We start from the raw sequence: 22,768 nt of genomic DNA on the forward strand, positions 1-22,768 counted from the left end.
TACGCGATTGCAATTCCGGGACAAACACGGAGGCCCGCTGTAGTGAATTCAGCAATGGCTCCCAAATCCATGTCCACGCACAATCTCAGAATGAGACCTCAGTTGGAAATAGGGTCTTTCCAGATGTAAATGAGTTTGGGTCCTTGAGATTAAGCATCGTGGGTTTAGAGTGGGCCCTTAATCCAATGACTCATGTCTTTTCTTTATTGTTATTATGTTTTGAGACAGCCTCGCTCTGTCACCCAGGCTGGAATGCAGTGGTGCAATTTTTGGCTCACCGCAACCTCCACCTCCTGGGTTGAAGAGATTCTCCTGCCTCAGCCTGCCAAGTAGCCAGGACTACAGGCACGTGCCACCATACCTGGCTAATTTTTTGTATTTTTAGTAGAGACGGGGTTTTGCCATGTTGGCCAGGTTGGTCTCGAACTCCTGGCCTCAGGTGATCCACCTGCCTCGGCCTCCCAAAGTGCTGGGATGACAGGTGTGAGCCACCGCACTCAATCGGCCTTTTTTATTTTTTTATTTTTTATTTTTTATTTTTTATTTTTTTTATTAATTTTTTTTTTTTTGAGACAGAGTCTCACTCTGTCGCCCAGGCTCGAGTGCAGAGGCCGGATCTCAGCTCACTGCAAGCTCCACCTCCCAGGTTCACACCATTATCCTGCCTCAGCCTCCTGAGTAGCTGGGACTACAGGCACCCGCCACGTCGCCCGGCTAGTTTTTGGTATTTTTTAGTAGAGACAGGGTTTCACCATGTTAGCCAGGATGGTCTCGATCTCTTGACCTTGTGATCTGCCTGTCTCGGCCTCCCAGAGTGCTGGGATTACAGGCTTGAGCCACCACGCCCGGCTGTTTTTTATTTTTGGGATGGAGTTTCGCTCTTGTCACCCAGGCTGGACTGTAGTGGTGTGACCTTGGCTCACTGCAAACTCGCCTCCTGGGTTCAAAGGATTCTCCTGCCTCAGCCTCCCGAGTAGCGGAGATTATAGGTGCTTGCCACCACGCTGGGTTAATTTTTGTATTAGAGACGGGGTTTCACCATGTTGGCCAGGCTAGTGAACTCCTGATCTCAGGTGATCCACCCACCTCAGCCTCCCAAAGTGCTGGGATTACAGGCGTCAGCCACGGCTCCCAGCCTGGTGTCTTTAATAACAGGAAGGAGAGGGAGATTTGACAGCCTTGTGAGGACAGAGCAGAGATTGGAATGATGGTATGCTGGGATGCTGGGAGAGGCAGGAGGGATCCACCCTGGAGCCTCCAGAGGGAGCTGGGCCCTGCTGATACCTTGATTTCAGACTCTTGGCCTGTGCGACTCTAAGAGGATGAATTTCAGTTGTTTTAAGCCTCCAGTTTGGGGTCATCAGTTATGGCAGCCACGGGAAACACATACAGCTACTTTCTGAAAATGAAAACAAACAGAAAACAAAGCAAACAGAACTCCGCATTAAAAAAGCAAACCAGGCCGGGCGCAGTGGCTCAAGCCTGTAATCCCAGCACTTTGGGAGGCCGAGGCGGGTGGATCACGAGGTCAGGAGATCGAGACTATCCTGGCTAACATGGTGAAACCCCGTCTCTACTAAAAATACAAAAAAACTAGCCGGGCGTGGTGGCGGGCGCCTGTAGTCTCAGCTACTTGGGAGGCTGAGGCGGGAGAATGGCGTGAACCCGGGAGGCGGAGCTTGCAGTGAGCCGAGATCACGCCACTGCACTCCAGCCTGGGAGACACAGCGAGACTCCGTCTCAAAAAAAAAAAAAAAAAAAAAAGCAAACCAAACAATTCTATGGAGATTAGTTTTATTTGCAACATGTGTAAAGGAGCAAGACCTTTTCAGGGCGGGGCAAACACCTGTGCTTAGGTTCGCTGTGCTCTCACGGGTGTTAGCAGCCATCTGTTGATCTCCAGTCCCTGCATGGGGGCAGGACAAGCTTGTATCCGTCAGCCTCCCTTTCACAGGGAAGCCTGAGGACGTCGGGGGCCACTAGAAATCAAATTTGGAAGCAGGAATGCCAGTCTGTGAGTTCAAATTCAAACCTTCCAGATACAAAGTGCTGTCTTCACTCAGGGCTGGACCGCCTTTTCCTGGGCCTTTTAAAGGACACCCCAGGCTGGAGGTGAGAAGTTGAGTCTTCCAGCCCTCGGATGAGTGGGGAGTGAATTCCAACCCGGGGCAGGTGGGACTGGGAGGCTGCGTGGGGGTCATGGGCCTGGGCTCCACCTTCCTCTGGGAGAGTTTGAGCCCCGGGCCCAGGCTGGGTTCTTAGTACCTGGAACAGACAGAGGCGGCTGTGGGAAGGGCAGAGCTGGGCCCCACAGGCCTTTGTTTGCCGTCGCGGTTGGGTGAGTACACCCAGCCTCTCCCGGTGGCTTTGTTATTTCAGAGTGTGCTTTGCTTGGCCACTGGCTGGAACTTAGAGAGCAAACACTCCCAAATGTCACGTATTTTAAAAGTAGAAACAAGATAATTTGAAGTGTCCAAAGGAGGAGAAATATACCTTAAGCTTCACACCTCCCGTGAACACACAGGATTTATAAAGGCCAGCCGCCCACCTGTACAGGAAGCCACGAGCACTGACTTGCCCGTGTGAGTGTGCAGGTGGGTGTGCAGGTATGCACCTGTGTGTGACAGGATGTGAGGTGTATATGAGGGTGTGTCAATGTGTGTGTGAACAGGTGTGTATGGATGTGTGTAGCTGGGGGGACACTGCAAGTGTGAATACATGTGGGAGGTTATAAGCATTGTGCAAACGTGTGTGCAGGTGTGTGTGTGCACATGGCCTGCCTGCAGGGTGGCAGGGTGCGGCATCTGTGGTGGGCTCACCCCCAGTAGCGGGGAGTGGTGGGGAGGTTAGACAGCCTCCACGGGTGCTGGGAGCCTGGATGAAGGCCTAGGACTGCCTCCTCTCCGTCTGCTTTAACTCTGAGTGGGGTGGGAAACCCCTCTGTTCCCATTTCCCTGGGGGCAGCCCCTGCCAGTGCAGAACAGGTGGGTGGGATCCTGTCCTGACTCCTGGGGAGGAGGAGAAAGCACCCCCCGGCCTGTGCCTGGCTGTGACCCCTCGTCAGCCCTGGTGCCTGCGAGCCCTTGGGGTTATTGGCATGGCCGTGCATGCTCATGAAATTCAGCAAAAGGTTAGCGATTTCAGCCCTCCTCATATTTGAGAGGGCTCATACTGGAATCTGGAGTCACCTTGGCTTAACCAGTTACACATTCTTCTTCTTTTTTTTCTTTTTTTTTTTGAGACGGAGTCTCACTCTGTTGCCCAGGCTGGAGTGCAATGGCGTGATCTCGGCTCACTGCAAGCTCCGCCTCCTGGGTTCACGCCATTCTCCTGCCTCAGCCTCCCGAGTAGCTGGGACTACAGGCGCCCACCACCTCGCCCAGCTAATTTTTTGTATTTTTAGTATAGACGGGGTTTCACCGCGTTAGCCAGGATGGTCTTGATTTCCTGACCTCGTGATCCGCCCGCCTTGGCCTCCCAAAGTGCTGGGATTACAGGCGTGAGCCACCGCACCCAGCCCAGTTACACATTCTTAGGTGTTGCAACCTGGTAATGGAGACTAGGAGATGCCTGGGGGAAGTAGAGGGAGAACTCAGATTCTTCAGAGGCACCATTTACCTCTGATGATTGTTATGCTAATTATACATCAGTTTCATTTGTTCCTCAAAAGCTCATTTGAAGCATTCTCTAGGAGGAGTGACAGGATTTCCTAAAACTAACAACTGAACTCACTGAAATCAGCATGTGGTTGAGGTTGGCCTTCCTGAGAAACAGACTCCAAGCCCCAGCTTAGGAGGCAGCAGGTGTGGAGGAGCCTTCAGGAGCCACAGCTGGGGGCAGTGAGGGGCCCTGGCCTGGGCAGAGGGCAGGTCGGACTGCCATGCAGGTATACAAGGCCTCGACCACCTCACAGCGTGCTGCAGAGCTGGGATGGCCCCCTCAGGGATGGCCTGCGTTGGGCAGTCTGGTCACTGTGTCCTTGCTGACCCGTTGCTGGATGGGGGCTACCTCAGCGAGGGCAAAATCTGAGTGCAGGGTCTCAGCTATGCGCCATCAGCAACCCACACCCCAAAGCCGTCCTGGGGGGGAATGGTGCGGGGTATACCTCAGCACCCTCCCTTGATAGCACCTGATTTCTTTTTTTTCTTGTTGTTGTTGTTTGTTTGAGACAAGTTTCACTCTAGTTGCCCAGGCTGGAGTGCAGTGGTACCATCTCGGCTCACTGCAACCACCACTCTCTGGCGTCAAGCAATTCTGCCTCAGCCTCCCGAGTAGCTGGGATTACAGGCATGTGCCACCACATCCAGCTAATTTTTGTGTCTTTAGTAGAGATGGGGTTTCACCATGTTGGTCAGGCTAGTCTTGAACTCCCGACCTCAGGTGATCCACCCGCCTCGGCCTCCCCAAGTGCTGGGATTACAGGCGTGTGCCACCACACCCAGCTAATTTTTGTATTTTTAGTAGAGACGGGGTTTCCCCAGTTTGGCCAGGCTGGTCTCACACTCCTGATCTCAGGTGATCCATCCACCTTGGCCTCCCAAAGTGCTGGGATTACAGGCACGAGCCACCATGCCTGGCCCACGCCATACTTTTTACACTCTTTTTTTGTTTAGTGTGTGAACATAATTTATTTTAAAATGCATTCATTTAAAATTTTGTAACTGGGAGAGAATGTTGCTGGGAATTTTCTGGTTGTTGGAAGCCCCTAAAGGTCTGTGAGGGGTCTCCGGCCAATGTCCGGAGACAGGTAGAGGAGGCAGTATGGGGTGTGCGGGTTGTGGGCCACCATCCCCATCTGGGGGCGGGAGTGTCACCAAGCACACACCTGGCTGCTGGAGGATGCAGTGGCCGGTGCAGGAACAACTTGTTCAAAGCGTGGCGAGTGCTGAGACCCTCCGAGCAGATGAGGTTCTGAGCGCTCCTGGTCTGAGGGCAGACGGGGAGAGAGGCAGTGTGCTGTGGGCTGCCCGGCTGGTTTTCTGGGAAAGCTTCCAGAACCTTCCTGTCACAGAAGAGTTTAAACTCTGAGGAGGACATCAGAGTAGGGTGGTGCCTGCCCTTCAGGAGCTCACAGGCTGGTGGTCGAGATGGGCCAGATTAGAACTGAGTTGGAATCCAGGGGTGGCCAGTGTGAGGTGTCTGTGGGAGGGCGGACGGCAGGCAGGGCCGGCGGCCTGCTGAGAAGGTGGCCTTTGGGTCATGTGAGGACAGCATGCTCCGAATCTCTGACGGGACTTTGCCGTGTTCTGCTATCGCACAGGCATAGGTGTGGGGAGAGGGCGTGAGGCCCTCTGGTCTGTTTCTAGGCGTTCCGCTCAGAGGAGTCCAGCCCAGCCTGCAGGGTGCTCTGAACGGGGCTGGAGGCTGGGAAGGACTCACTGCTGCTGTTTCTTTGACCCCAGAGAGAGCTTTCTGGAAACCCCCCAGCCACCATCCTTAGCTTGCCCACCAGGAGCTGGGTGCAGCCGACTCTGGCACGGCTCTGGGCAAGTCCTCAAGAACTCGGGGGTTTCTGTTCATGTCACAGACCTGACCTGGAGTCCGTCAGATTTTCTTTCAGCAGCTGACTCTGTGGCTGGGGTGTGTCCGGGGTCCGTGACAGGCTCGTTGGCTCTTCCCTGACTGGTTGGTAACCTCTCTGGCGTCTTCCTCTCGCCCCCCAGGAGAGCACTGTGAGGTGGATGCCCGCTCAGGCCGCTGTGCCAACGGGGTGTGCAAGAACGGGGGCACCTGCGTGAACCTGCTCATTGGCGGCTTCCACTGCGTGTGTCCTCCCGGCGAGTACGAGAGACCCTACTGCGAGGTGACCACCAGGAGCTTCCCGCCCCGGTCCTTCGTCACCTTCCGGGGCCTGAGACAGCGCTTCCACTTCACCGTCTCCCTCACGTGAGTGTGTGTCCTGCCGCACCACACGGGTCTCTTCAGGAAAGGGGCGGGCTTCTCTGTGCGCCCCATCCCTCCAGATCGTGATGTCGGTGTCCTCCCTGTGTGGCCTTTGATAGTTGAGTAGCTCCAGGCCAGGCGCGGTGGCTCACGCCTGTAATCCCAGCACTTTGGGAGGTCGAGGCGGGTGCATCACCTGAGGTTGGGAGTTTGAGACCAGCCTGGTCAACATGGCAAAACCCCGTCTCTACTAAAAATACAAAAATTAGCTGGTTGCGGTGGTTTACACCTTTGTAATCCCAACTACTTGGGAGGCTGAGACGAGAATCGCTTGAACCAGAAGGTGGAGGTTGCAGTGAGCCAAGATTGTGCCACTGCACTCCAACCTGGGCAACAGAGCGAGTACTGCATCTCAGAACACACACACACACACACACACACACACACACACACACAAAACCACTTATTCCTTTTGTGTCTTTCTTTGTACCCCTTAACCCACTTCTCTTCAGCCCCTTCCCTGCTCCCTCCCCAGCCTCTGGTGACCACCACTCTCCACCTCTGATCATGTTTGATTAAATGTCTGCACAAGGGAATGTTACGCTGCTGCTTGTCAGATTCTGAATTTCTGAGATTATTGCACTGGACAATTATGAACGATTTCCCTTATGTGTGATGGTGGCTAAACAATCAGAGCTGACACTAAATCACTGAGGGTTTTGTAGGGAATGCCTTTAAAAGTAAAATCATAAGGTCCCTCCCCAAGCTTCCAGGGCAGTTACACTTTGGGAGTGGTGGGGGCTGTAGGCAGAACCCTGTTGAGCCTCTGAGAGCCGCTGTGAGGGGCCAGGTTGGGGGCGCCCAGCTGCTTTTGTTTCAGGTGGGTGCTTTCATGCTCCTTCTCCTCTTTCTAGTTTCTCTTTGCCAAGTGTCCAGGCTCCCAAGTGGGCTCCGGGCTCTGTTCCCAGCTGCCTCTCATCCCCCCAGCCCTTTGTTCTTTCCTCCTCCTTCCCCGGCCCCCTCTCCGGGCCTTGGTTTCTGTTTTCTGGCCTTTCCTCTTTTTGCTTGCATTCTTCCAACCCTCCCCTCGGCTTTGGGTCCCTTCTTTATTGCTCTGTCGCCAGTGGTGTACGTGTGCTTGCCAGGGGAGCTGTGCAGGACTGTTTGACACTGACACTGCCCAACAGCCCCCACCTGGGTCCAAAGGGAACCACACAGAAGTGAAACCGACCAAAGGGAATCAGGTGTGACCCAGGGGCTGAGTCTCGGGAAACAAGGCTGCACTGAGTTGGCCCCGTCGTCATTAAGATCCCTTCTCCCTGCTCATTCCCCGCCCAAGCATCAGCGTGCTGTGTGGGTATTTTTCTTTAGTGTTTGTCGTCAGTTCTTGCTGGCATTCTAAATAGAGGGGGTTTGAGGGACAGCTGGGAACCGTCAGTTTTTTGTTTGTTTTTTGGTTTTTGAGATGGAGTCTCACTTTGTTGCCAGGCTGGAGTGCAGTGGCGGTGTGATCTCGGCTCACTGCAACTTCCGCCTCCCAGGTTCAAGCAATTCTCCTGCCTCAGCCTCCCGAGTTGCTGGGATTACAGGTGCCTACCACCATGCTGGCTAATTTTGTATTTTTAGTAGAGATGGGGTTTCACCATGTTGGCCGGGCTGGTCAACCTGACCTCAGCTGATCCACCCACTTCGGCCTCCCACAGTGCTGGGATTACAGGTGTGAGCCACCGGCTAGCCAAAACCATCAATTTTAACTCAAGAAAAAGGCTGAGGTCAGATGCTCCAGGCTGGCTCAGGCCGACTCCTGCAGGAAAATGGATAAACCAACCTTAAGTCAAAAGGAGTTCCTGCCACTGATCTCTGATGGTGGAGACAGCCAGCTAGTTCAGGAACCCGTCCCGAGCTCACTCAGGAGGTTCGCCAAGTTCTCTGAAACCAGGGAGGTGGGGGAGGTGCTGTGGTGATTTGGGTCTGAAGACCCCCTGCCTGGGCCCCTGGGTGGGAGAAGGATTTCTGAGAATTCAATGATCTCCTGCCAGAGCAGGTAGTTTTTTGCTCTGCCTGCTCTAAGTTCTGACAGGCCTGTTCACGTTCAGGCGTCTGTTCGTGCCCCTTCCTTTCATTTATTCACACAGCCCATATTAAGCGCTGATATGGACCAGATCCTCTTTGGGCTCTGGAATGCAGCAGGGAATGAGAGCTGCAGTTCCTCCCCTTATGGATCATGCATTCTTATAAACCAGTGAGTCAGCAGCATGATTTCAGAAATTAACCGAGTGATGTCATAGGCTGATGGGAGGTGAGGGCAACTTGGAGTAAAATGAGTCAGGGCAGGTACAGCTGGGTTGACCCCTGAGCAATCTGCAAAGCCTGGGAAGATTGTTTCTGGGGTAGGGCAGCTGTGCAAAGGCCCTGGGGTCTTTTTGACCCGTGTTTGGGCACCAACAGATGCTATTGTGGCTGACTGCAGGGGCGAGCGGGCAGGGGCTAAGAGGGGTCCTTCCACAGCATCATCCCCTCCTGGGAAGGTACCAGGTCCCCATGCCCTGGCGCACACACGAGGGGATCTGTTCACAGCAGCAGAAAATGTACAGTGCATGCTTTGTCCAAACACATCTGTAACAGGTGTCCTGGCTGCTGGTCGTACTTGTAGCATGTTGTGCAAATGGGATATTTTTTGCATTCTACAGGCCATAGTAACCAGATTCCCCATGGATTCTGGTTTGCTACTTCCAGAAAAGAACACTGCTTATCAAGCTTGATGGGCTGTCTGCTCCTATGCGAGGGATGCATGCCTGACACCATTCTTTACTGAATTGTAGCCCCACATGTTTGCCCTCCTCTGACTGGGCTCGTCATTCCTAGACAACCTTTTTTTTTTTTTTTCCCCCGAGATGGAGTCTCACTCTGTCGCCCAGGCTGGAGTACAATGGCGCAATCTCGGCTCACTGCAAGGTCTGCCTCCCGGGTTCATGCCATTCTCCTGCCTCAGCCTCCTGAGTAGCTGGGACTATAGGTGCCTGCCACCACGCCCGGCTAATTTTTTTGTATTTTTTTTTTTTTTTAGTAGAGACAGGGTTTCACCATGTTAGCCAGAATGGTCTTGATCTCCTGACCTCGTGATCTGCCCTCCTCGGCCTCCCAAAGTGCTGGGATTACAGGCGTGAGCCACCGCGCCCGGCCCCTAGGCAGCCTTTTGACCCTGGGGTCTTCATCCCGTGATGTGCCTCTGCTTGGCTCCGCAGGTTTGCCACCCAAGAAAGGAACGGCTTGCTGCTCTACAACGGCCGCTTCAACGAGAAGCACGACTTCATTGCCCTGGAGATCGTGGACGAGCAGGTGCAGCTCACCTTCTCTGCAGGTGGGGCCTTCTCCCTAGGAAGGGCAGCTCTGAGCAATTCACAGATGCTTTGTGGGTTGAAACTACCCTTGCCCTGTGCAGCGCCTCCAAGCTGCTTATCCTTTCATCCCTCAATTGTAGGTCTAGGAACCTGTCTTATTGAAGAAATCCAAAGTGCAAAAAGATGTTCACAACAGGCCTGGCGCGGTGGCTCATGCCTGTAATCCCAGCACTTTCGGAGGTCAAGGCAGGCAAATCACGAGGTCACGAGATCGAGACCAGCCTGACCAACATGGTGAAACCCTGTGTCTGCTAAAAACAAAAAAATTAGCTGGGCGAAGTGATGTGTGCCTATAATCCCAGCTACTTGGGAGGGTGAGACAGGAGAATCGCTTGAATCCAGGAGGTCGAGGTTGCAGTGAGCCGAGACTGCACCACTGCACTCCAGCCTGGGTGACAAAGCAAGATTCCGTTAAAAAAATAAATAAATAAATAAAAGGCAGCCTGACAATGTAGTCAATGTAGGAAAAATGATAAGACCATCTCCTAATATGCGAAAACCTTCAAACTCACTAGAAAGGAAACTAGGCCGGGCGCGGTGGCTCACGCCTGTAATCCCAGCACTTTTGGAGGCCAAGGCGGGTGAATCACGAGGTCACGAAATCGAGACCAGCCTGACCAACATAGTGAAACCCCGTCTGTACTAAAAATACAAAAATTAGCTGGACATGGTGGCAGACACCTGTAATCTCAGCTACTCAGGAGGCTGAGGCAGGAGAATTGCTTGAACCCAGGAAGCAGAGATTGCAGTGAGCCGAGATTGTGCCACTGCACCCCAGCCTGGTGATGGAGCGAGACTCCGTCTCAAAAAATAATAATAAAAGATGTTCATAACAGTGTTATTTGTAGTGCTGGAAGTGTGGACGATCTGGTTCATGTTTTCAGAAACCAAGGAATCATTACATTGTGGTACATCTCTAGATTAAAAATATTGATGCTGGCTGGGTGCAGTGGCTCACACCTGTAATCCCAGCACTTTGGGAGGCCGAGGTGGGCAGATCACCTGAGGTCAGGAGTTAAGAGACCAGCCTGGCCAACATGGTGAAACCCCGTCTCTACTAAAAATACAAAAATTAGCCGGTGTGGTGGCACATGCCTCTAATCCCAGCTCCTCAGGAGGCTGAGGCAGGAGAATCGCTTGAACCTGGGAGGCGGAGGTTGCAGCGAGCCGAGATCATGCCATTGCACTCCAACCTGGGTGACAGAGTGAGACTCCATGACAAGGCTGGCCAGGCAAAGTGGCTCATGCCTGTAATCCTAGCATTTTGAGAGGCCAAGGCAGGCAGATTGCTTGAGCCCAGAAGTTCAAGACCAGCCTGGGCAACATAGTGAGACCCTGTCTCTTTAAAAAAATATATATATATATTGACAAGGCCATTAAACATAGTATTCCAGTTGTTAGAAAAGAACATTTCTCCAGACTTCCAGCAGGTGTATCTGTGTTTTTCTGGTACACATGACTCTTTTTGTTTTTGTTCTTGTTTTGAGACAGTCTCACTCTTTAACCCAGGCTGGAGTACAGTGGTGCAATATTGGCTCACTGCAACCTCCACCTCCTAGGTTCAAGCGATTCCCATGCCTCAGCCTCTCAAGTAGCTGGGATTACAGGCACATTTCACCATGCCTGGCTAATTTTTGTATTTTTAGTAGAGACTGGGTTTCACTGTGTTGGCCAGGCTGGTCTTGAACTCCTGACCTCAAGTGATCCTCCCACCTTGGCCTCCCAAAGTGCTGGGATTACAGGTGTGAGCCACCAGGCTCAGCCTGGCACACTTGACTTTTAGGAGTGAATTCTGCCATCTCCTCCTTCACCTGGAAGTTCACCACGATGGCTCAGTTGCTTCCATCTCTAGAACCCTGGCCTGTGTTGAATGACGTGTGTGTGATGGTGGAGGATGGAGCTTGGTTTTCTGTACGCAGTAAAGAAAGGGAGGCACCTGTAACAGCAGCCGGCCACTGTGGGAGTGGTGGCCACAGCCCTCCAGGCTCTGTGAGTTGGAATTAGGCTATTCCTCTGGCCGGTGTCTCCCACACCCCTGTTTCCAGAGCTCCTGCTGGTTCCCTTTAGACGGCATTCCCTGCCTGGGACCGTTCCCACCGCACCTGTCCTTTGGTGCCCCTGAACCTCCTTCCTCCCAGCTGCTGCTGATTCAGGGTTGTGCTCTAGAATCCCCGAAGGGACTCGCCCACCCCACTGTAGCAGGAGCTCAAGGGGTGAAAGTGACAAACACCCCGAAGCAGAGATGCACAAGAGACGCATCTGCGACCTCACGATGGGATGTGTTATGTGGTTTAAGAGTTGTTAAAAACCTGAGATGACATTTATTTGATTAAGTGACCTAAAAAGGGGAATGCCCAGGCTGGAGTGCAGTGGCGCGATCTCGGCTCACTGCAAGCTTTGTTTACGATTGAGTTATGGGACTACAGGTGCCCGCCACCATCACTGTGGTCTCGATCTCCTGACCTTGTGATGCATTACAGGAAAAGATTTTATCTACATCGATGCAATGCATAGGAAAAAGAATTCGACCGCTGGTGCGGTGTAGGTGTGACTGCTGCTGGTACAGACAGATGGGTTTTCTGTGCTTACCTTTTTTCATATTTAGAAAAGAGGAACAAGGCCAGGTGCAGTGGCTCACGCCTGTAATCCCAGCACTTTGGGAGGCCAAGGCAGGCAGATCACGAGGTCAGGAGTTCGAGACCAGCCTGGCCAACATGGCGAAACCCCATCTCTACTAAAAATACAAAAATTAGCCAGGCATGATGGCAGGCGCCTGTAATCCCAGCTACTCAGGAGGCGGAGGCAGGAGAATCGCTTGAACCCAAGAGGCGGAGGTGACAGTAAGCCGAGATCACGCCACTGCATTCCAGCCTGGGTGACAGGGCGAGACTCCATCTCAAAACAAACAAAACCAGAAAAGAGGAACAAGAATTACTTTTGTAACCAGAAAAGAAAATGGATGGGGAGTGGTGGGCGGCTCCCACCATGGTGCTGTGGGGAGGGGAGGGAGGACGTGGCCATGTGCACCTGTCTCCCCCGATGCCTCACAGCCCGGTCCTCAGTCCCCAGTAGGCCCCGCCAACCTCTGCTTTCTCTCTGGATCTCCCTCCCACCGTGCAGGTGAGACGATGACGACTGTGGCACCGAAGGTTCCCGGTGGTGTAAGTGACGGGCGGTGGCACTCTGTGCAGCTGCAGTACTACAACAAGGTAAGACGGTCCCCACCACTTCCCCCCGGCCCCAGGGTGGCTCAAGAAGGTGCCCTGGAGCAGGGCGCAGCGGCTCATGCCTGTAATCCCAGCACTTTGAGAGGCCGAGGCGGATGGATTACATGAGGTCAGGAGTTTGAGACCAGCTTGGCCAACGTGGTGAAACCCTGTCTCTACCAAAAATACAAAAATTAAAAAATTAGCTGGGTGTGGTGGTGGGTGCCTATAATCCCAGCTACTCAGGAGGCTGAGACAGGAGAATCACTTGAGCCTGGGAGGTGAAAGTTACGGTGAGCCGAGATCGTGCCACTGCGTTCCAGCCTAGGTAACAGAGCAAAACTCCATCTGGAAAAAAAAAAAAAGAAAAAGAAAGGAAAAAAGGTGCCCTGGTAGATTTTCTGTCTTAAGACATTTGTGCTCTGAAATTCTTTTTAAACGTGCTATTGGAAAAAGTGGTTTAGGAAATGCACATTTGTGGAGGGTCCGTGTAAATACAGCTGAGCCCTGTGGTGGGGTCATAGTCCTCCCACCTGGAGCTTTGTGTCGGGGAGGGACATGGACCCCGGAGATCACCGTCGCTGGGGGAGGGACACAGAAAGGGCTTGTTCATGTGCAGCTGCCTTGGCCAGAGTATTTCCTAGTGGCTGAAATTCTGAGCCGTTCATACACGACTCTGTAGCCAAGGTTGTCCGCTCTCCCTGGATGTAAACGGGAAAGCCAGAACGCTCCGGGGAAGTGCCGTGAAGACTGGGTGGTTTTGGTTTCGCTTTATTTTGCTTTTCCTTGGCTTGTAAGGAAACACATTGTTTTTTGCATCAAAATGCCGTGCTTTCCACGGCTGTGACTGTGCAAACCCCTTTTCTCTTCTTGGGAAGCTCCAGGGTGTGCTCCCACGTGCTCATGGTTCTGCAGGGGTCTTACTGGTCCCTCCTGGAGCCCAGTCGCCCCCCTGTGCCCCACTTCCCAGACTTCCACAAGGCCGAGGCCTAAGCTTGGTTGGCAGATGAGAGATCCTCTGTCCTCCAGGAGAATTGAGCCAGTCCTTCTGTGGAGACAGCATCTTCCTTCTTTCACAGCCACTATGCCTGGCTGCGACTCGCCAGCAGTTGGGGTCCAGTCACTGGGCCTGAGGTTGCAGTGCTGCGTCCACCAGCTTTCACTCTCCTTTCCGTGCTGGCCACCGGCGTCCCTCTACCTCCCTGACCCGCCCTTCACATCTGCCTTGAATATCCCATCATCTCCCAGGCATGCCACACAGACTCCAAGTAGTGGTCACCTGCACAGAGACTATGGTTTTTATCCTCTGTCCCATCAGTGCCAGCCCAGGGCAGGTGGAGCTTGAGCCTCATTTGGGAGGAGGACAGATGGCAGGTGCTGGTGGGGTTTGGGGGGATATTGAGAGAAGGCGGCAGGTGTCTGGGTGGGGTCTGGGCTGCCGCACGTTGGATGTCACCCCTAGTGGGGCCTGGCTGATGCATGGAGAACCGTGTGCTCGACAGAGGCGCAGGGGCTGGTGGGGTGAGGGGCTCAGGGCTGAGCAAGAGGAAGAGGGCAGCCCTCACAGACGCAGATCCATTTGCTGCCATTGTCCATTTCAAAGACCGAGTCTTTTCTTGATACGGTGCCGTCCTGTGGCTGTGTGGGGCAGTGCTAGCCAGTGTGAAGTGCATTCACGTGGGTGAGCTGCACGGGTGGCCCCTGCGTCCTGCTGCCTGGTGCTGCCTACTCTGACCCTGTGACCCTTCCTGTTGTGCCCTTCCAGCCAGCTGGGGCTGGACATCAGAGCTCGATGCCCCCTGGGGTGGTGCCTCCCAAGGGCTGGGCCACAGGGGACCCTGGAGACTGTGCCCCATCGTCAGGGAAGCGTAGGGCATAGGTGGCACATTTTCCTTCCTGCGCGTGTCAGAAAACAAAGTCCAGGGATGAATGTTTTTTGCTGGGGAGGGGGTGGGCGGGGGGAGGTTGAGTCCGCCTTGGTCTCCCCATCGGTGCCCAACACTCCAGAATCATCATCTGCCTATGGCAGAAGCAATAGTGTGCCCACAGTTGTGGAGGGACTCGCAGCCAGGACACTGCTACGGTCACCTCTGTCCACACTCGGCCCTGGCTCTGAACACAGTGAGTGTTTACTGGGGCCCGCCCGCCTGCCGCCGCCCCCTTCCGGGTGCTCAGAGGAGTAAAGTCACCATGCAGGACGCCACCTGCACTGTCCCGGAGGAGAGGGGCCTCACGTAAGAAGATAAACAGAGGACGGTGGATTACCGGGATCCACGGCTTCCGTGTCTAGGGCCAGGTCCTTTCAGCGGTGCCTGAGCACAGCCCCCCGTGTGGGATTAGGCCTTTCCTGTGAGCGCTGGATGCTTCTCTGTCTTGCCTGAGGTTATTTGATGGAGGAAACCAACCAGTTTTTACTGTGTCTTTAGGCGTCCATTAGGAGGTCTGACGGGGCCACACACTAGGAATGTGTTAGCAGAGATTATGAGCATCTGCCCGAGAAGGAGACGGCACCGCTGCTCCGTGACCTTGTCTCCGAGTGGCAGCTCTGACAAACCCAGGTGCAGCGGTCTCCTCTGGAGTGTGCCTGAGCTGGGGGCAGGGCCAGTCAGGTTGTGAGCGGTATGGGGGCCTGGAGGGGTGGCAGGGCCAGCTTGAGGTCAGGAAGACAACCTTCTGGGGGCCGGTTCCTCTCCTCTCTGGGCCTCCACTTTGTCTCCAATGTTACCTCTGGTCCCGTCCTCTGGCGGCCACCTTGGGGGTGACCTTGGGCCACCAGGGAAGGTTTTGGGGAAGAGGACAGGCTCAGGTTGGGAGGGGACCCACACAGGAAGGAGGTGTTGGGGCTAGACAATGAGGGGTTGAGGGGCTCAGGGCTGGGGCTACAAGGGTAGTCTTGAGGGCGGTGGGTGACATGGCCGAGGGAACCCCCCTGCACATGCGTCCCTGCCTGCCTTGGCTGATGCGGAGGGTCGTCCCCCCCACCCCACCCAGCTGTGTCCTTTCCCCAGCACGCTGTATTCACCTGCTGCGCCACCTTGCTGGTTTTGGTTTTTGTATTTTTAGGGATGATTAAGAAAACATATTTGAAAAAATTCAGCATACAACGATGTGGTGAGGGTGGAAGCATTGGTGGGGGCTGCGCCGCTGCCCAGCCCCCTCTCTTCAGTCTCGTTCTCTGTCCCCCGCCCTCCAGGGCGGCTGTGTCTCTGAGGCGTGGGCCACCTGCACCTTAGGTCTGAGCATGACCTCCTGGGTATCGCCTGTCAGTGGCCGCCTGCACTGCATCCATGTGCAAACTGCGGGGACCCTTCCCCCGCCTGCCAGTGCACAGGGCCTGGGAGCTGCCAGGCTGGTGGAGCAGTCAGGGTCCTCACAGGAAGCAGATGGGGTGCTCCAGTGGGACCAGCCCTGGAAGAGTTATTTACAAAGGGCTGGGCAGGGCGTGGGGTATCCATGAGGGGCGGTGTGGAACCCACGGCTAGAGGCAGTGTCAGCAGAGCTGTGACAGCCCTTAGTCCTCAAGCATCAAGGGAAATGGCAGATTGGAGCCCAGAGAGAAGGGGTCCTGGTCAGAAGCCACAGGAGAGGGGCACAGGCCACCCCTGTGTTAGAGGCACAGCCAGCCTGGGGCCCTCCTGGTATCCCTCCCCTCCCCTCCCTCACTCTATCCTCCCATGTGGCTTGCCACTGGCCAACGCCACCAGAAGCCACGGGATAGGGAACCCTCCCAGGCAGGGAGCAGGCAGAGTCTGTTTGTTTTTCCTTTCTGCTTGATGACATTTTAGACGAGAAGGTTTATTGGTCTAATTCACCTTCAGCAAAGCCAAAGGGTGCATTGGAGTCGGACATTCTTCCAGGAAGGTCTTTTCAAAGGCAGACACTTGTGCATTTGTGTGGAGCTCCGCCAAGCACAGATGAAACAACATAGCCCCCACTCGCACAGCCGCCCCGGGAGGTCTGGGGCCGCGTGGAGCAGTTTCAGCCATTGCTTCACCCCCAGCGTGATTGTTTGTTTTCCCCCAAGGCTGGTTTGAAGGTGTTTCCACCACAACTTCCAAAAGGGCGAAAGTGCCTGACGGAAAAGGAAAACTGTTCTTCCCACTTGAGAATCAGGTTTTGCCCTCATTAGCTTTAAGTGTTTGCTGCTCCCCCACTGCCCTGGGCATCCTGGGTGTTCGGGAGGTGTGGGGAGAAGCTTACTCTCCACAGAGACAGTGCTGGGGAGGGGCCGTCTGTGAGGACGGGGACCCTCAGAGCTGCACTGAGCGCTCATTCCCTGATTGTGCTTCCCTGAGGCTGCCTGCGGGGATCACGTTTAGATGCTACCTTGCTCCAGGAGCTCCTGGCAGAGTCAGGGACACAGATGTGCCAGCGAGATGTTTAACGGGGCCCTGGGGAAGCAAGGGTGGCTCGTGCCCACCTGGCCCGGGTGTCTTCCAAAGCCAGCTGAGCCTGCCCAGAGCCTGGAGCACAGCCTCCTTGCCAGCTGTGGAGGCAAGGACGTGCTGGGAAGGTAGTGCCTGACATGGACATGAGGCGGTGTGGCCTGCTAGGGACCCGTGAGTGAGCTGTGAGGTGAGGCAGTGAGGTGGAGCGCCAGGAGGCCCGGAGCTGCTGCGAGATCCCGCATGAAGCAGATGTGGGAAGTGGTGAGCAGCCGTGCTGGGATTTCCCGCCTGGGCGCTGCTGCCCCTTGGGGATGATGATCCTTCATTGGGAGGCCTGTTCTGGGCAGCATTGCTGACCTCTGGTCACTAGACTCCAGCTGTTCCCCTAACCCAGTTTTGACAACCAAGAGGTCCTCACCATTGTCAGGCCCCTGAGGTCATGCCCTGGATGAGAACCACTGGGCTAGTGAGACGGGAGCTCAGCTAGATGGAGTCCTGGTAGCTTCAGGTGGAGATGCAAGACCCTGGATCGGGGCTTGAGGCAGCAGCCTCTACATGGGCGGCAGGTGGTCTTCAAGGGGCACTCGGCATCCATCACCTGGCCGGGGACGGTGCTGTGCTTGTCGCGATTGCCATGCTGGCCACATGTGGCTAGACCACACGCGGTGGAGCCCCATGCCTGAGCTGGCTGCTGCAGTCCTCGAGACCCTGCCCCGGCACTTTGGCTTCCTCTGGTTCTGGTGATTCTGAGATGGCGCGGGGCTGTCTTTGGCATGCTGTGGAAAGTGCTTTTATAAAGACAGCATGAGGCCAGGTTGCAACAAACCTCCTCTGGACAACCAGCCTCTGCTTCTGTTGAGCCAGAGGATCTAAGTGCTTTGAGATTTCCATGACCTTGAGATGACCCCTCGGTCCTGCTGTCATTAGGGATTGCTCACCTGTTGCTTGTCAGGTCATTCAAAACCTCTTGGGTCTGTGCTGCACATTAAACCCCAAAGTCCCAAGAAGAGTGAGCAATGTGCCCCCAGAGCACCCCTGGGGTCCGGGGAGCTTCTCTGTTTCTGCAAATGTTCTAAAAACTCGAGGGCTTCCACCTAGACACTTGTGTCAGGGTGCGATGTTTTGATGGGACTCTTCCTGGGCTCTACAGATCTGCCATGGTTAGACAGTTGTATGGTCCCCTGGGTGAGGTCACGTGACCCTCTTTTCCCCTCCCTTCCATGTTAATTGAGTGCCGACTACACGCACAGAATCCAACTTACAGAAACGAACTCGGAAGGTATTTAATAGAATAGAAGGTCCTCCAACAGTGGAATGTCAACAACCATTGTCAACAGTGCAGTGGGATTCTGTGCAGTAAGGTCCTCCCATAGTAGAATGTCAGCAACCATTGCCAACAGTGCCCTGGGGTTGTGTGCAGTAAGGTCCTCCGACAGTGGAACATCAATAACCATTGCCAGCAGTGCAGTGGGGTTCTATGCAGTAAGGTCCTCCGACAGTGGAACGTCAACAACCATTGCCAACAGTGCAGTGGGGTTCTATGCAGTAAGGTCCTCCCATAGTAGAACGTCAGCAACCATTGCCAACAGTGCGGTGCGGTTCTGTGCAATAAGGTCCTCTGACAGTGGAATGTCAACAACCATTGCCAGCAGTGCAGTGGGGTTCTGTGCAGTAAGGTCCTCCCATAGTGGAACGTCAACAACCATTGCCAGCAGTGCAGTGGAGTTGTGTGCAGTAAGGTCCTCTGACAGTAGAATGTCAACAACCATTGCCAGCAGTGCAGTGGGGTTCTGTGTAGTAAGGTCCTCCGACAGTGGAACGTCAACAACCATTGCCAGCAGTGCAGTGGAGTTGTGTGCAGTAAGGTCCTCACAACCTCCTCTGACAGTGGAACGTCAACAACCATTGCCAACAGTGCAGTGGGGTCCTGTGCAGTAAGGTCCTCACAACCTCCTCTGACAGTGGAATGTCAACAACCATTGTCAACAGTGCAGTGGGGTCCTGTGCAGTAAGGTCCTCACAACCTCCTCTGTCAGTGGAATGTCAACAACCATTGTCAACAGTGCAGTGGGGTCCTGTGCAGTAAGGTCCTCACAACCTCCTCTGACAGTGGAATGTCAACAACCATTGTCAACAGTGCAGTGGGGTTCTGTGCAGCGATTAGGGGAGGAGCTCCCAGGATATTGTTACTAGATTTTAAAAGCCCTAGTTGTAGGGTGTATTTTATTTTATTTTATTTTATTTTAAGATGAAGTCCCACTCTGTCGCCCAGGTGCCTCTGTCGCTATCTCAGCTCGCTGCAACCTCAGCCTCCTGGGTTCAAGCAATTCTCCTGCCTCAGCCTCCTGAGTAGCTGGGATTACAGCTGCTCACCACCAGACCTGGTTAATTTTTTTGTATTTTTACTAGAGATCGGGTTTTCACTATGTTGGCCAGGCTGTTCTCGAACTCCTGACCTCAAGTGACCCACCTGCCTTGGCCTCCCAAAGTGTTAGATTACAGGCGTGAGCCACTGCACCCAGCCAAGCCTGGTTCTTTTAGTGGAGTTAGGATTACAGGCGTGAACCACTGCACCCGGCCAAGCCTGGTTCTTTTAGTGGAGTTAGGATTACAGGCGTGAACCACTGCACCGGCCAAGCATGGTTCTTTTAGTGGAGTTAGGATTACAGGCGTGAACCACTGCACCGGCCAAGCCTGGTTCTTTTAGTGGAGTTAGGATTACAGGCGTGAGCCACTGCACCGGCCAAGCCTGGTTCTTTTAGTGGAATTAGGATTACAGGCGTGAACCACTGCACCGGCCAAGCCTGGTTCTTTTAGTGGAGTTAGGATTACAGGCGTGAGCCACTGCACCTGGCCAAGCCTGGTTCTTTTAGTGGAGGGTGGCATTTAGAACTCCAGATCTGGGTGCTTGGTGTGCTCATTGCTTTGGGTTGTCTCACTCCCAGTGTCTCTTACTGGGCAGAACTAGGACATAGACGTCTGTGTAGGTGTGTGTGTGTACATATACACACGCACACACGCTTCATATTGATTCTTTTTTCCTATTTACTTATCACTCCCTATTGGAAGCCATAAACTTCACTGCAGCACTGCCGCGTTTGCCCTGCTCTGAACGTTGACGTCCCCCTGATGCCGTCCCAGCCCATTCGTGCTGCTTGGTAACAGAACACCCGAGGCTGGGTACTTACAAACCACAGAGATTGATTTCTCTGAGTCCCGGAGGCTGGAAGCCTGAGCACCTGCAGGTTTGGGGCCTGGCGAAGGCCCATTCCTCATAAATGGCAGCGTCCGGGTGTCCTTGCGTGGCAGAAGACTGCAAGAGGGTGGACCCACGCCTGTGGGCCCTTTTATTGAGGCCTTATCCCATCCTTGAGGGGCCCACCCTCATGACTTTACCACCTCCTAAAGGGCCCATCTCTTGATACCATCCCACTGGCCATGAAGTTTCAACACGTGAGCTTTGGAGGACACTTCAGACCATAGCACCCCCAAATTCATATATTGAAATCCTCACCCCCAAGGTGATAGTATTAGGAAGTGGAGCCTTTGGGAGGTGATCAGGGTCTCCCATGAGTGGAATGAATGTCCTTATAAAAGAGCCCCAAGACTGCCCCTCACCCCTTCTGTCATGTGAGGGTGTGGCAAGAAGGTGCTGGTCTGGGAACCAGGGGGCAGACCCTCCCCAGATGTTGAATAAGCCAGCACCTTGATGTTGGACTCGCAACCTCCAGAACTGCGAGAAACAGATGTGTGTTGTTGACAAGCCACTCAGCCTCTGGTATTTTGTTACAGCAGCCCAAGCAGAGTTAGAGTTCATTCTTGTTGTTTTTCCTCTTCTATATTTGTAAATCTTTATCAGTTAGGAACCTTGTTCTCGTTTTCCTCAGTATAGTTATTGATTTTTCTCAACCTTCCATTATTTAAACAACTTTCCAACCCCACCAGGCCACAGCTTCACTCAGCCCCCTCTCCAGCTGTCCCCTCCCCAGCTGCCCCCTCCCCAGCCTTGCTGCTCTGCCTCACTCAGCCCTGGTGGTACCAGCTGACTCCAGCAATTGGAGATGGGTCTGCATAGAGACTTGACCGAAATATTTCATTATTCAAAAAAGAAGGGAGGAAGGGAAGAAGGAAGGTTTTTAAACAAATTTAAAGGGAATAAAAATCCTAAATACGAAAAGCTGTGGGATGCAGCTAAAGCAGTGCTGAGAGGGAAATGTATAGCACTAAATACTTACATTAGAAAAGGGGGATGTCTCAGATCAGTAATCTAAGCTTTTACTTCAAGAACCTAGAATAAGAATAAAATAAACCCAAAGCCGGCAGAAAGAAGGAAATAATAAAGATAAGAGTAGCAGTCAGTGAAATTGAAACAACAAAACAATAGAGAAAATCAATGAAATGAAGAGCTGATTCTTTAAGAAGATTAACAAAATCTATTCAAAGAGGGAAAAACTTCTGGCGTGACTGATAAGGAAAAAAAAGGAAGACAAATTACTAATACCAGGAATAAAATAGGCTCTGTAGACATTAAAAGGGGTAATAAGGGAATAATAAAAACAACTCTACATGTGTACATTTAAAACCCAGATGCACGGACCAACTCCTCAAAAAACTACTCCTCCTCACCCAAGATGAAATCGGTCATTTGAATGACTGTGTAACTATTGAGGAAATAGAATTTGTAGTTTAACATTCCCAAAAAGGAAATCTCCAGACCCAGATGGCTTCACAAGAGAATTCTAACAAATATTTAAAGAATTACGTCAATTCTGCAACGTCTCTTCCAGAAAATAGAGAACATTTCCCAGTTCAGTTCATGAAGCATTACCCTGATTCCAATACCAGACGAAGACAGACGAAACCAAACCCCAGACCACTGTTCCTCATGAATATAGATGCAATTCATGTTGACGCAGAAACCTGCACATAAGTGGTACAGCAGCTTTTCATAATATCCCCAAATGGGAAACAGCCCAGATGGCTGTCACTGGGTAAATGGTTAAACAAACTGATATGTCCCTACCATGGAACAAGGACTACATCTTAGCACCAGACAACTTCTCACTCTGCTGAGTGGGAAAAGGCAACCACCAAAGGGACCATACTGTATGATTCCATTTGTATGACATTGTGTTTTTTTGTCTGTGTTTTTTTTTTTAGACAGAGTTTTGCCTCGTATCCCAGGCTGGAGTGCAGTGGCACGATCTCAGCTCACTGCAACCTCCACATCCTGGGTTCAAGTGATTCTCCTGCCTCAGGCTCCCGAGTAGCTGGGATTACAGGCACGTACCACCACGCTCGGCTAATTTTATATTTTTAGTAGAGAAGGGGTTTCACCACGTTGGTCAGGCTGGTCTCGAACTCCTGACCTCAAGTGATCCATCCACCTTGGGCTCTCAAAGTGTTGCGATTACAGGCGTGAGCCACCGCACCCAGCCTTTATGACATTCTTAATATGACAAAATAACAATGGAAAACAGAGTAGTGGTTGCCTGGTATTGGGCTGGGGACGGGAGGGAAGTGGATGTGGCTATGACAGAACCACAGGCAGGGTCCTTGCAGTGATGGAACGTTCTGTCTCGACTGTGTCAGTGTCTGTACCTGGGTTTGATATTACACTATCTTTTTGCAGGGTGTTTCCATGGATGAAAACTGTAAGGGGTACATGGGATCTCTCTGTATTATTTTTTACAATTGCATGTACATCTAAACTTGTCTCAAAATAGAAAGTTTCATCAAAATAACTTTGAGGCCAGACACGGTGGCTCACGCCTGTAACCCCAGCACTTTGGGAGGCTGAGGTGGGAGGATTGCTTGAGCCCAGGAGTTCAAGATCAGCCTGGGCAACAAAGAGAGAACACATTTCGTCAAAATATGAAGTAAAAAAAAA

At 53.0% G+C, this 22,768-nt stretch overlaps 2 protein-coding genes across 3 annotated transcripts in view; both read left to right on the plus strand.

Moving 5' to 3' along the window:
* The window catches only part of CDPF1 (cysteine rich DPF motif domain containing 1), a 376,436-nt gene that overhangs the window by 163,102 nt on the left and 190,566 nt on the right, over positions 1–22,768 (plus strand). The window lies entirely within an intron of this gene.
* The window catches only part of CELSR1 (cadherin EGF LAG seven-pass G-type receptor 1), a 189,504-nt gene that overhangs the window by 100,809 nt on the left and 65,927 nt on the right, over positions 1–22,768 (plus strand). For both annotated transcript variants that reach the window (XM_050805795.1, XM_050805794.1), the window contains exons 3-5: positions 5,664–5,886; positions 9,129–9,244; positions 12,405–12,493. In XM_050805795.1, coding sequence (XP_050661752.1) covers positions 5,664–5,886; positions 9,129–9,244; positions 12,405–12,493 — 428 coding nt within the window. The remainder of the gene's footprint in view (positions 1–5,663; positions 5,887–9,128; positions 9,245–12,404; positions 12,494–22,768) is intronic.

This window comes from Macaca thibetana, chromosome 10, assembly GCF_024542745.1.
Source record: "Macaca thibetana thibetana isolate TM-01 chromosome 10, ASM2454274v1, whole genome shotgun sequence".
NCBI classification, from domain to species: Eukaryota; Metazoa; Chordata; class Mammalia; order Primates; family Cercopithecidae; genus Macaca; species Macaca thibetana.